This window comes from Colossoma macropomum, unplaced genomic scaffold (assembly GCF_904425465.1).
Source record: "Colossoma macropomum unplaced genomic scaffold, Colossoma_macropomum, whole genome shotgun sequence".
Classification (NCBI taxonomy): domain Eukaryota; kingdom Metazoa; phylum Chordata; class Actinopteri; order Characiformes; family Serrasalmidae; genus Colossoma; species Colossoma macropomum.
In genome coordinates this window covers 34,120,343-34,135,893 of record NW_023494803.1, presented here as the reverse complement: position 1 = coordinate 34,135,893, position 15,551 = coordinate 34,120,343, and the positions used below count along the sequence as shown (strand labels likewise).

The 15,551-nt window shown below is 38.5% G+C and overlaps 1 protein-coding gene across 1 annotated transcript in view; it reads right to left on the bottom strand.

Moving 5' to 3' along the window:
- Window positions 1-15,551, bottom strand: part of alk (ALK receptor tyrosine kinase) — a 296,309-nt gene that overhangs the window by 93,935 nt on the left and 186,823 nt on the right. The window contains exon 4 of the mRNA XM_036592647.1: window positions 9,669-9,796. Coding sequence (XP_036448540.1) covers window positions 9,669-9,796 — 128 coding nt within the window. The remainder of the gene's footprint in view (window positions 1-9,668; window positions 9,797-15,551) is intronic.

Here is a 15,551-nt window from a genome sequence, read left to right as displayed (position 1 = left end):
TGGAAAATGTTTGCAGTCGGTGTAAATAACTGAAATCCGCTCAAATATAACTATGAGAGGCCTACTAGTAAAAGAATAGCGTCACTTTACAATACGTTTCTATAATAACTGTGTAATTACACAATAACAATACATGCAACAACAATGTAACTGCTGGTGATGTACTGTTACAGCTGGATTACAGTAGCATGGCTTATGTAAACACACATGTATAATTACACAAATGTATTTGATAGCTAGAAAAGCATATTTTCTCTTATGTAATTATGCAGAAGTAGTAGGGTAAGGATAATTATTTTTGTATGAACTATTTTTCAAATAAGACTTTCCTGATTATAACAGAATCACAAGTGTGCTATACCCTACATTATGAGAGTACTTACACTGCATCTCCACAGGACATGCCAAGTTTCAAAACATTTAGTTAGCCCTAAAAGAATGTTTGTGTTATAACATGGTAATATAACCAGATTTCAGACTTAAACCATTTTCAATTGTGACAGTACACCAAGTATCTTCAAAATTAACTTTCAAGCAATCAATTTAAATATGTGTGTTGTACTAATCTACCCAAATATCAATGCCTGGATTACTAATCTGTGACTTTACTGTACCTACATCATAACTACATGCAACAACTACAACAACTGGAATATTTTTGGTAACATGGTAACACCAACCTTTAATTTAACAGTAATCTTTTGAAGATGTGTGGACACCTGCTGTTTCATGGTAAACACAAATCACATTACAGCTTTACAGCCAGAACCTTGGTTGGATTACCATATCGCAACACAAGCATACTACCCCAGCTACGGAAATGTTAGGAACATTGGCATTTTCCTGTGCAAATGCAGTGTATGCACTCTGATAATGTAGGTGATTACAATCAGAAAAGTCTTACTGGAAAAACATCAATATACATGTGTAACTACATAAAAGAAAATATGCTGTTATAACAATCAAGACATAATATATGAGTATATGAATATATATATATATATATATATATATATATATATATAGATATATATATATATATATATATATATATATATATATGAGTAACAGCTTAAGACGACATGTATTTACATAAGCTGTACTAATGTGATCCACCTGTAACAGTGAATACATAATCTGTTGGACCGATATCCTTTACATTTTTGCCATGTTTGTCATCTCAAACAAATGAATATGTAAACACAATGCAAATCTGGTTAATTGTATTATTCAATATGTAATTGAATATGTAGTCATGTAATTATATTTCAGCTGTATTGCAAAACCCTCAATTTATAGACACAGATTGTTCAGGAAGTTAAACTCATACATATTTGTAATAAATATTTCTGGAGAATCCTACAAAAGTAGTTTATGATTCATTACAATTCAATAATATAATAATAGCCAATAATGTTTTTGGATAAGCATCACTGGTATGTAATAAAAGGGCCTACGATGATAAACCTTTATTATGATAGAGCCTTTATATCAGTAGTCACCAACGGTACTTGAGATCTACCTTCCTGCAGAATTTTGCTCCAACCATGACCCGCTCCACTAACTAACGGTCACACTTTATGTGGATGGTCCCCTATAGATGCTCTATAGATGCTTAAATCATTAACAAACTTTCTGGTGATGTTCAGTTGATTATCAACAACATTATGGTTAGAGTTAAGGTCAGAAGTAGATGTAGGTTTTGCCTTGAGGTTAGGGTTAGGTTTAGGGTTAGGGTTAGATTTAATATACTCTTTCACACTGAACTTGTTCAGTTGGATTTAATGGATATTTAGTTCAATGCTACTTAAAGATATACTGAGCATTTACAAAGCATCTACAGTGGACCATCCAAATAAAGTGTTACCTCATTAACTTCTTCATCCTTTGAAAGGTTCTTTAGGGAATCAGACGTAGTTCTTCTTTTACACTGCTCCAAAGAACTCTTCTTGGCACCTTTATCTCGAAGACTGTGTGTAATCACAGATACATGTGACATGTGCTTATGTGGTTTTGTGAGGCAGTATTGAATTCTGATGTAAGGATTGCTGTGGAAATGCAGTAGTACAGCAGCTTGAGCCCCAGGCTCCAGGCTAACACCCTAAAGAGCTGGAGGACTGAATACAAGCAATGACAACTCTGCTAATGGCTGGTGGGTATAAGGTGTGAGCCTACGAACGCTGCTGTACCTACCACTGCTATTCTCAGGAGCAAGGCACTTGTTACCCATATGATACAAAAGTGCTCCAGTATAAATGACTGAAAAGTTCCACTGTATCAAGTGCTTCTTCTTGCCTCATCGTGATTTTGGCAAAAGTAAGTACAAAGTTTGTAACACTTACAGATTAGAATGCTCAAGCCGAAGATGCCCTTTACTGCTTTCCATTCACAAGCCAATCTAACTGAAGTGATCAATGCTGCACAGTGGAAGCTGCTCTTTTCTACTGCACTGATTCACCTTTTAGCCTCATGACAGAAGGGGTAATTAGAAAGGCACCTTGAATCAGTGAGGAGAAGAAGCGTTTCTCAGAGACACTCTTGCTGAAATCATTTAACTAATAGGGAGCAGCGATTAGCGGCTGAATGCCTTTCCTTTCCTCGCACTGTAAGGGACTCATGTCTGCTAACTGCATTCGCTCACACACTTCAAAAAGAGAGGGCTTGAGAATATAAATGAATCTCATCAAACTCACGACAAACTAAACTCAGGCTGCCAGATATGTTTTTTTATGATGTCATTGTGATCAAAATCAGGTTTGCCAGAGGGCTTTCAAAGCGGATGAGTCAGACAGAAACAAATGGCGAGCAAGTTAACGTTTTATGACAAGGCGATCCACGCCTTCGCTCATAAAAGCAAAATATCCAGGACCCGAGGAAAAAGTGACCTCCAGAGACAATGATGCTAAGCACTATTTGGCTGAATTGAGATGAAACAGTACGATCTAATAAAAATAAAAGTTTTTATTATGATCTCGGGGTCGCTCATGCTCAAGCTGCCCAAACCAACAGAAGGGGCCATGAACTGCTGTAGACATACATCAGTATTCAGGTAATCCAAAGTAGAATGTGTATGAAGGTGTCCAAAGAAAAACATGTATCTCCATTTTTTTCTACAACATTTGAACATGACAGTTGTTCTTTACACTGTGTGAAACTTTCATGATGAATGAATTAATAGAAATGCTCCAAAATATAAATAAAAACTCTTTACATTAACTTACATTAAAAGCCAAGAACGTATTCGCCTTCTACTATAAAGTCTCTATTTTGAAGATAAGTGTTTGTCCATGAGCAGCAATGATATATTAAAATATATATTGGGTCCAAGAGTCAAAGAGAGAACAACTGGCCTCACTCTCTCTCTGGGTGGGTAGGATGCCCCCCCTTCTCCCCCCATCACCCAACGTGATGCGAGTCATATATATATATATATATATATATATATATATATATATATATATATATGTACACACTCACACATATATGACAAATCCTACAGAAATATTTATGGAAAAGTGAGAAAAAGAAACAGATTTGACTCTTCTCACATTTGACTCTTGTCACTCGTCACTGCCCACCCCAACCCCCAGGTAATGAGAGGTCATATGTCCCATATGCAATAAATATATTGCTGCTGTCAAAAAAAGTAAAATATTACTTCCAAAATAGTAACTTTATAGGAGAAGGTAAAAGCTTTCTTAACATTTAATGTGAGTACATCTGAAAAAACCTGTGGAGTTATGCCAGCTCCAGTGCACACTGTCCTTAAAGCGAATTGAGGACATACCAAACACTAAGCAACTCTGAAATTCAGGTAAATATTTCAAAGATTCTACATACCACAAACTGTTATGCTGACTATCTAATTTGTAATTATAAAATAGAAAAGACTGCAAAATACATGCATTTTCACTAGCGTATGCAGTCTTGGGCACTTGAGTGCCTTTACTTGTAAAATCACCAAGTATTATTTGAATAAAGGCAAACAACACAAAGCTGTATGCAAATGTTTTAAAACCCCCTGCCAAATGACAGGTTTTCTAGATTTTCTGAGGGAAAGTAAGATAACATGTCCTCTTCAGGGAGCAAACTAATGAAGTACTGATTAGCCAAACCAGGTACTGGATGATTACAAATAATACTGGGCTGCCATGAGGAGAGATTTGGAAAGGGTTAAACAAACACACTGACAAGTGTAAAATTACCACTTATTGTATGAATTAATTAATGTTATTTGTAATTATTGTAATATTAGTGTTTTTTTTTTTTAGTCCTAATGTGTATTTGTTCAAAGCCTGGACATTCCTGTTCTGAAAATGCATGACACACACAGACACACAGACACACACACACACACACACACACACACACACACACACACACACCTCTCCTCTAAGAATTAGCTCTGAGACTCAGTCCATCAAACTCACACGTTTCTGGGTGGCAAGTAATTTGAGCCGTGCTGGCAGGTGCTAGAGGAATACAAGGCAGGCTGTAAAGCATGTCAATCTGCTAATATCTGTTATGGCGAGTGGGAGCGTCTAAAGGACAGAGAGCAAAGGTACATGCCGTGCTTCAGGGAAGTACACCCGTCTGAGGAGTGAGTGACCCTAAGGGATTTGATTGGGGAAATACAGGGAACTGGTTGAGCTCCAGAAGCCTAGAACAATTAGAGATCTGTCTGTGTCTGAATTTGCATGACAAGCAGCATGTTGTTCCTCCCACGTCTCGACATGCGCAATTTCCCACAAAGTTATTGAATCAGGAAGCACAAGGGAGCCAGAATGAAGGGGAAAAAAAAGAATTTGCAAGTTGTGTTGTGTGTTTACATAGAGGGGCCTTTGACATCAATGCTGAGCAACAATTGTCAGACAACAAATGGGGAAGTGACAAGAGGCAGTTATGTTTCATTCAGACTAAAGTCTAAAGTGAGGTAAACAAATGTTCAGTGTGAGCGAATTTCTCTTGAACACATCATTCGTGCCACATAACAGTTTGTCACTGTCATAATAAAATGCATGTTTGAAACAGTAAGTTTGTAGGAAAAGGAAAGGTGCTCCTAATTTCCATGTATATTAATGTAATTAGATTTTATTATGTGTCATTTTGGGCCATTTCCTTCGGTCCATGTATCATTTTCACATGACTCTTTAGCTATTTTTAAAGCTTGTTTGTCACCGTGATGTGTACATTTTACTGACCAACAAACAATGTACCGATTCACATACTGATGTTGATCAATCTTCTCCAAGCAATAGCTATTCTTATAGAAGCGTAAGGCTGCTGTCGGAACAAAACCTTGTACCTCCATTTGTGTCATATTTCAGTTTTTGACAATTTTAAATGCCTGTTGCCCTTTACATTGTGTGTAAATTTCATGAAGAAATAACTGAAAGAAACAGCTCAAAATGACTTGGAAAAAATTCTGGTTCCATTGACTTACATTAGAAGTAAAGTAGGTTTTTTCCTTTTTCCAGTTACTGTTTTGGAGATACAAGGTTTTGTTCCAAAAACAGTGATAAGAAGCTGAAATCTTCAAAAACAATAACTTCATAGAAGGCACAATGTTTTGATATCACAACACCCAACTGTAAAACCTGACCAGATAAGATGGTCAAATGTGTAACAGATACCTTACTATGCTTTACTATATCACTAAATATCATAGTATGAGGCTGTTTTTCATGTAATAGTCTCCTTGCTTGCAATCTCAGGCATCCAGCCTGTATGTACCAGCATCAGCTGCTCAGTGCAAAAGAGAGACAAAGAGAATTAGGGAGTTGTGTAGAGTGTGATTATTAGAAAGCAAGAATCTTCAGAGAAACACTGTGGGACTTTTAATGACCGTGGCTCGGACACTCACAGCGGTTAGTCTCACTTTATGTAGAACGGCACCTTTTTTTACAAGAAGCTGTCCTGGCACATGACCACACAGATCACAGCATGAGCCTTCAGTTATGCCTGGCCCACATTACACGATTTTTTGCATCTCAAATGATGCTGAAAGCATGAAAAAACCTCACAACTACTGACAGATTCGACAGATTTTTTTGTCATTAGTCATCCTTCAGTCACCACAGCCCCCTCACTGCACGATTCTCCCAGAATGAAACAGCACACAGTTTTAAACTATGCTCACAAATTGCCGGCCTGATCAACAGTCCCATCTCATAGAACCTGAGAATTTCTCGTGAACAAGAAGAATACAGAAAAAAACAAACATAGCAGATCACAGCATGGCACAGATTTCTGTGTCAGTTATATGTGAATGCAACTGTTTCTTTACAATGCTTACATATACTTCAATTCTGCTGGTTCAACTCTGCTTTGATTGGTTAACAGTCAGCATTCCTCCAAATATGACTATTAAACATGTATCAATCCCTTAAAATCCCAGGCTTATTACATACTAAGGCCTATTATTCAGTAACTACAGGGACTTCAATGCAACTGGCTGAGATATTCTTAGGTTGTAGAAGTGTGTAATAAATCGTTAGGCTCACCAGCAGGCCCTGGCCATGTAAGGGGTTAATATTTACCATTTAAAATCGGGACTGTGAGTAGATTAGATGTCTAATGATTAGATTATACATACCCCACACCACAGGATAATCTGTGAAGATAATTCAGACCTTCCTAAAATCTGGACACCTTCTGCAGTTGAGAGGGGCGAATTGGCCTCAAAATTGGCCTTATTCTCCTGTAGCACTGGCCAGGCATTAGCCTTGCTGTTAGCAGCAATTTGCACATTCAGAGGAACTAACATTCAAGTAAAGGTCACATACCCAAACTTGACCAATTCAGGGAACTGCCTGTGGGGAATCCTAAGATGGTTTAACCACCAGTCCACCACTGGTCATTGTTTTGTGAAGAAACTCCTTCATCACCCAAAATGTGGAAGAATGTTCCTGATCATGAAACCACTGAGCCAACATAACTGCTGGAGGGATCACATTCCCATTTCAAACATGACGATGACATCACAAAATCTCAAAAACTAGGTGCTAATAAACATAGCATTTTAGTGTCATTGTTATGGGTCTTTTAAACATCATCATCATCATCCTCATCATCATCATCATCATCATCGTTAGCCGCTTAGTCCAGATAGGGTCGCGGTAGCAGTTGGGAGAGCAGAGAATCCCAGACAACCCTGTCCCCCGCAACTTCCTCCAGCTCATTCCCGGGGACCCCAAGCCGCTCTCAGGCCAACTTGGAGATATAATCCCTCCAGTGGGTCCTAGGACGACCCCAGGGTCTTGTTCCGGTAGGCCGTGCCTGGTACACCCCCACCAGGAGGCGTCCAGGGGGCATCTGGATCAGATGCCCGAACAACCTCAGCTGGCTCCTCTCAATGCGGAGGAGTAGCGGCTCTACTCCGAGCTCCTCCCGGGTGGCCGAGCTCCACAGCCTATTAAATAGAGTGTAGGCTGCCATCTTGTGAAGAAAGCTCATTTCCACCGCTTGTATTTGCAATCTCATTCTTTTGGTCTTTACCCACAGCTCATGACCATAGGTGAGGGTCGGGATGTAGACCGATCGGTAAACAAAGAGCTTTGCCTTATGGTTCAGCTCCCTCTTCACCACTACAGTCCGGTACAGCAACCGCATTACTGCTGCTGCCTGTCCCAGCCTGCGGCCGATCTCACGATCCCTCTTCCCATCACTCGTGAACTAGACCCCTGAGATACTTAAACTCCTCCAGCTGGGGCAGGTCCTCTCCCCTTTTAAACATTACGTCTTTTAAACATTTTGTGCTCAAAGTAACACAAAATATGATTAGTTATTACATTATTGTTGTTTTTCAACACATCTGTATTGAGAATTCTCAATGTTGCGGAACAAAATGGTAACTTTACAGGAGAAAGAAATAAACACTCCTAATATGAATATATATTTACTTACATTCATTCTTTTTTAGATTTTTTCTAAGTAATAATTTCTAACTAGATAATTTTTTTGTGTGACGGCGACAATGGCATTAGGCTGGAAACAATGTTCAGTAATGCTTTAGAGAACAGCAGTGTTCATAGGGTGACAACACCTGCATAAGTCTTTGTGACAATAGCCAAACCTATATAGACATTTATAAAGGCTTATTCCAACAGCTGTCAGCTGTCGTAACACTTGTCAGTTGAAATGACATCAAAACTGACAAAAGCAGCTTTTATGACAACTGACACTTGTAGGAATAAGCCTTTATTAATGTTTATCCTCATTACCTCAAGAGACCCACCAGTGGTTATAACATATGAATAACGCAGCCAGTTTGCATCGTTTTTCATCATTAAATAATAATCTTAACATGTGATGAAAGTCTCGCCGGTTAAGTAGGTTTACGTCAGTGGTCATTAAAGGCTTATGTAGGTGTCACACAGGTTTACAAGTGATACCCTTCATTAAAGTGTTGCCTTATATTTTCTATTAAAACATATTTTCATATATGTTTTTTTAAATATTTGTTTTATACATGATTAGATATGTTTGATTTTCATTCATAATCAGATAATACTGATTTATCCTTTTAAAGATAGAGGTCTGACTTGACTTGCTTTCCTTGCAGTGCCTCAGTATTTCTGTTCCGGTCTCTCACATGTTGAATCCATAACCAAAATTAAATGTGATTTTCATCTAAAATGTTTGCTTATTTCCTCTCTCGCCAACTGAGTGCCGCTATGTATTATCGATAAAGTTGGCAGTTTTGATTTGTTTGGCTGTCTTTCCAAACTTTGATCCCCCCCAAAAAAACAAGCAGAACACTACATCCTCTTAAAAAGCAGAAGATCATGGGCTTTGAGACGCTAGCTCACACTAGATAATGGCTACTGAAGGCTCCACAGGGCTGCGCTCCTCATAAAAGCTGCTGCTGAAGAGGGTGAGCTTTTACAAGACAAAGGCAAAGTGGCCACTTCAATAAATCTTACAGCGGACCATATCGCACTTTTATCTGTTTTAGTTAGCCCCGTAAACGCTTCACTCTGCTGTAATGGTCTCACTTATGAGACCGCAAAGCTGCATCGTATACAGCAAAAGGAACGGATCATTAGAGAAGTGAACTAGTCCTCAATCCCTAAATCCTGCGCCCCTTATACATGCGTAATGAGTTGCTCGACACCTGTCTTGTAATTGCTATATAGACTTTAATGAGCGAGACATGCAAGATGTCTAACAGAAAACAGCCCAGTTATCCAGAAATTCCTCAAATTAAAAGGACGTTAAAGGCATCAGGAACAATAAAAATGCTTTGCTTCATTTTACTTCAAACTGAACAGGTAGCTGAAAATGAACCGTTAGAAGTCACAGGGTTTTTGTTTTTTTTGTTTTTTTGAGCTATAATATGTAATTACATTTAAATAATATGGCAAAACAAAAGAACTCTCGACTTCTAAGAGCTAAAGCTACATTCATGTTCAAGATGCTCAAAAATAACCCCCAAAAATATTTTTATATCAGCTAAAATTTGATGCGTTATTACAGCTTAAAAATACCACAGTGCACACTTGTACTTGTTGATACAGAATATACATGTAATTCAGTATTTAATGTACTGCAATTTGAGTAGTTTGGCAAAACAAGAGCAACTCCCAACTTCTAAAGTCACATTCATGTTCACAATGCTCAAAAACGTTAAATTACATTTAAAAACACAGCTAAAACAGCTCTCTTACCCATGGTGCAGTTAGTGATGAAGAGGGGGTCGTAGGTGGCGGTCTCCTGCTCTCCAGGCTGGTCATAACTTGACGAGATCCTGAAAGGTCTGGCCCGTGAGCCCAGGCTGAGGTGCACCACCGCCCAGCTGCCAAGGAAAGAGAGAAGCAGCAAGATCAGCATCACAACCAGGCAGCAGGGGCGGCAGAGAGCCTGTCCCGGGCTGGAGGGGGTCAGGACAGGCCCAGGGAGACCCTCTTCTGCGTGGGTCAGCTCTGCCGTCTCCGGAGAGCTGGCAGAGGGTGAAGCCTGACCATCTGAGACCAAGCCTGCTCCCTCGGCCATTTTAGAGTCACTCTGTCCTGCAGTGTCACGCATGCCTTATTGCAGGGGGGCTGTTGAGGCCAAAGGTGGACGCTCCCTCAGTGGCGGTGGAGCCGAGTGGTGCCTTTAGGGTCTCAGTATATATGCTCTGTGCTCAGGGATCTCTCCCTGTGTGCCAGTGAGAGGATCTAGACCTGCTCAGTGATTTGCTTTCTGACTGCTTAGCCAAACATCGCCTCTCATAATGTAGCCAATGTTCAAGCTAATTTTATTAAGCAAATTGAATAGATTTTGCTTTGCCTCCAGGCTACCAACCAATGATTTTACTTCCCTCCTTCATCACTGCCTGCCTCTCCCTCCCTCCCTCCCTCCCTCCCTCCCTCCCTTTTCCACTCCCTGCCCACCCCTTTTCCACCCTCTTTGTTCACCTGGCTGTTGTTTGCGCAGAGTTGTTAGTGTGCCTCTAATCTCAGCACAGGATTTGCACCGACGTCCGATTCACTTAACATGAATTAGAAGTGAGAAGCATGACAAAACGGCATCTTCAGGCTGCTGTTCTACTAAATAAATGCGTTTGCACTCAGCATGCACCGCAAAACAAGGAGAGAGAGATAGCTTTGGTGCACAGTGGGTGCACTCGAACTGAAATTGAGCGGAATATAAATCAGCAATAAGTGGACATTTTACTGAATGCTGAACACAGTTTTGCACACATCACTTAAGCCCCAATCAGGACTTGCTGAAACAGCATCAGTGAGAGCATGAACGGCACGAACCGCGTGACTTTGTGCGCTCATTAGTTGTTGATGCTGTTGTTGTAAAGCCGCTGTTATTGCAGTACCAAAAAAATGGTTAAAAAATGTCCTGTGGCGATTCATGATTGTTCTGGGCAGTTCTGGAGAGTGTTCAGTCACTACAAGGGTTCCACTGTTTCAAATTTAGCTGTAATTTTTTGCATTATAACCACAATTAATGACTCTTTTTAAAGAAGGGGGGTTGTGGGGCAATAAGAGTGTAATCTAACTTTTTTTGTGCTGTGACAGTGACTAACAGTCCTGCTCGCGGCTATATCCAAGCTCATATGTAAGGAAGCAAGGGAAGATTCCATTTTTCATGTCATCAAATTAACCTCTGCTTTTCAACACAAATGTTATTTTGCTGATTTATTGGATTCAGAGTAATACATATTAATTGCTATATTATTGGATACATTATCATTAGCCTGGCATTGCATGGTTCTCAACTGTCAAGCATTAATTACTTCTGTGAGACTGAACATGCACACGCCCCCACACAGGACAGATGTTCACACCCATACTTGCACACACAATACACATACAATAAATAAATAAAGGATAAAGGAAGAACATTAACATTCTTCTCACTTTCAACAGTAAAAATAACTGCACATACAATCTCACTCTAAGATCATAGATCATTTTAGTTTCTTTAGTCCCTGCAGAATAAAGCATGAAGCCATGAGATGCTGTGATGTATTATAGTGATTTTATCACAGGTAAGAGCTGGTGTTCAAGTGTTGTCTGAAACTTCCTTACCAGTAGTAAAATCACTGTAATGTACAGCTTCGAATCGCTGATTGATTTTATTAAGTGGTGACAACATACTATACAACAAAATACAGAAATGCTCAACACAATTTATTATTAATAATAATCACCATAATAATAATAATAATCATGAATAATTCTTCCACCATAAAATGTAAAGTATATTATTGTAGCCAAGAAATATGGACTACTGGTTGAGGAAAAGCACTTTTTCCATCACCCACTGTTGTATATTTCAATAATTTCATTTGCATTTTTTGTCATATTTAACACAGTCTGTTTCTGGTGTGAAATTCACATTTAAATATATCTTAAAATAACTTTTCCATTCACATGTTTTTTTTTTTTTTTTTTTAAATCAATCAATAAATGCTTTAAACTATTGCATTTCCTGCATTACAATGCAAAAAAAAAAATGAAAGAGCTGAAAGCAGCTTATCAGTGCTACCTTACATCAGGGGTCTCTGTTCTTTTTTGTTAAAAGCTGAAACAGCAGTATTTTTGTTGAAAATAAGTCGAGGTCTCTATCCAGCTCTGCACTTACATTACAGATCTTATAATCATTGATGCTTTGACTAAACATGAGGAATTCTACATAAAAAAGTTAACTCCAACTTAACTTGGACCTTGGACCTAAATTTATTTTTTTCCTAAATACAGATGATAGCATTTCTGTGGAGTGCGGGAAAAGCGACCTAACACACAGGAATCCAAACAAGCATTTCAACAAGGCAGAGACTACGAAGAGCCAGTAAAACATCAAAAACTTGGCAAAAAAAACAACCAAAACAAAACTACCTCTTTCATAATGTGATCAAGACTGTCAACAATGAAAGGGTCCAGCTACTTTTACCTTAGATGATATTGTGGGCTTTTAATATTTAGTTAGCTAGCTAGCTTGTAATGAATGGCTCACATTAGCATTCAGTCACACTTGCCGACATGCTAATTTATTATAGACATTTTAAACAGAGCTCACTGACAGAACATTTCAACAACAGACATATAAACTGCCAAAAATATCAACAAGTAGACAAGATATGCAAACACATGCTGATAACATAATTTCCTAAACACCACTTCTCTTACTGACTGTGGAGTTTCAAGGCTGTTTTCACATTTCAAACATGCCACGTGCATTACCATGTGTTAACAGGGAGACTGGGTTGTGGACCCTACTGCAGCTCCAGCCCATTATCCTACCTGCTTGTAAGTAGCTTTTTGGCATTAAATTACTTTAGCAATAATAATCTTAGTTTCAGCTAGTGCCTGTATGTGAGTTCCTGTGTTATGTTAGCATCAAACTAATGGAGCCATGCATTTGTTTCCTTACACTGGGTTAAATACTACTTATGGCGGACATTTAAAGCTTGTCAGGCATTCAAGTAACATATTATTTACTTTGTATGCAATTATACAGTGAATTCTTCAGTAAATACTCCAATTCAAAGCCTTAAGCCTTGGGTGCACTACACAACTTTTAAAGTCTTAACAGATTAAAAAAAGACTGGGCATCTCACACTATCTGACTGTGTTTTGGGGAGACTAATATATTGAGGATCACACATTACTCAGCTGTTGCTGAACCCAGTGGAACTCACTGAACTTGCATGAACTCCTGTCACTAGGAGACACAAATAAACACAGTAATGATGCAGCAAATGAGGGTCATGGATTTAAAAATGTGATCAGTGTGGTATTTTTCAGAGTTTTAAATGTACATAAACTCGACTGTGTTCATGCCTTAAACGCAACTCTTTAAAAAGCTTCACTCCACATGTGTGCCTTTTCGACATTTTCCTTTGTTTATTTGTTGTATTTTCTTCTTTAGCACTCTCAGTTTTCATTGGCTGTTGCAGGAATCCGTTCAGACTGACCAGTTTACAGTACTAGATTACACTCAGAGTCGGGTCTAAAACATCAAACGTGTTTGATAAACTCCGACTGGTCCTATTAGTACATCGTATGATACTTAAATGCCTTTTGAGCAGCCAAATTGTGCCCAAATTAGCAACCTCTCTAAATTTTAGTGTTCAATGACCCAGTAAGCATTCAAACCTACTTTAAAAGAAATCAAAGCCGCCCTCCCAACTACTGCAATCTACAAGAAGCAAGCTAAAATGATAGTGAAATGCTAATAACCCTCCATGAACAAAACTAATATCAAATGAATGACAATGTCCATGACCAGGTTCAAACCCAATTCATTATATTATTATGTTATTATTTCCCATTCCCTTAGTCCCATGCATTTTTTTAATCCACTGGGGAACTAGAGAAAATAAACATCCTTGCCCTCACCTGGCCTCATGTTTGTGTGTGTGGTGTAAGAAAGGAAATGGATAATGTGCACAGGAAATACAATAAAGCTGGCCCTGAGCAAAGAGTCTCAAAATAGAAGGAGATAGAGCTCCAATTCTGAAAGGCCACGAATCATTTTCAGCAAAGAAATACAAACCCTACCAAAAAAAGCTCTAGAAAGTTTCAAACAGGGTCTTTTAAGCAGGACACCGGCACTTCAAATGACCTTCTTGACCATTACATTTCATTTAAACTGAATAAACATATTGTATTGGGAAAGTTTAATGTGACCTTCTGCAGTAGGTCACAATGAACACTTATGAGCCCTTACATATTAATATGGCACTGCACAAGTTCATCACCTGTAAAAGTAACATGCAGACTAATTACTGCATTCATTTTCTGAGCTAATGAATTCCTAGACTAATGTTATGAAAAACACAGAAAGATAAAGAAGCAAAAACCTTCACAATCTTCTTTCCCTTTTACCGTGATAAGCATCTGCAGTTCTCCGTAACACCTCAATTAAACATTTTGATCTAATTAATAGTGTGTCCTATGGGACTTCCTCCGACTCAAAATAAAAATCTCTCACGCAGGCGTTATTAACTTGACTAATAAGCAGTGCCGCCACTACCATTTTTCATTATGATTCTCATTATAACTCATATCATTATTCCAACTGACTCAGTCAAGGCTGGCCTTGCAGCATGTGTGCTTTCACATGGACGTTCGCCCATTACAAAATAATACCCTTCAATTCCTGAGCACGGATCAGTGCTGTTTGAGGCCAATTCACTGCGCGTGTTTCATCGACTGTCTCAAATTTGGTTAATCTCTTCTGGGCGCTACGGCTGGGCCATGCTTTGTTTGGATTCAAGCTCAATTGTTAAGGTCACTGCAGTCACTCTGAAATACGCCTCTGTATACTGTGGCGTTAATTTACATTTGCAACCTCCATAAACAGCAGCTGCCTAGCATTGGCGACTAAAGGCACAGTTTAATGGATTGCTCATCTGTCACTCCATGACTCTTTTACTTCTTTCCCATGCTTTTAACAAAGCGATGAGTGACTAGGATGAGGACAGTTAAAGTCAAATAAGATTTTGCTTTATAAGTGGCCTGTGGCCTTTATACTATGTGGCCTGGATTAAAGTTATGGCATATTTTGTTCATAATCAGATTTTGATTTACAAGGATTATGTTATTATCTGTAGTCAGCTAAATATAAAAAAAAATCATTATTTATAGGGCACTTTTATTGACAGGTGTCTGTGTCAAATCCTAATCCCTAAATTTCAACTTGTGAAAATAACACACGTTTTTGTTTTTTTTCCAATGTTGTTGTTTTTTTAATTTCTTTTGAAGTAGAAAGGTTTATTGTGATTTAAATTTTTGAACTTTATTCAAAAAATACTGTTACATTTTCATGTCACTACTGAAGTGCAGTTATACTGTTAGTCTTAGTTAATAGGCGGAGCCTTATTTTAGCCACACCCTTGTATTTTAGAGCAGAAGGTGAGTCTGCATCCCTGTCCCTCATGACCACATAAAGAGCAGTTACATCCCTCTGTTTCGAAGTAAATGTGTCCTCAAGTCTGAAAATCAGTGTGGAACATTAAGAATTGTCACTACTGAAACATATCATCTCTGTAATTCAGTAAACCTTTTTTGTTTTTTATGAAAATGTTATGATTTTTGCATGCAGAA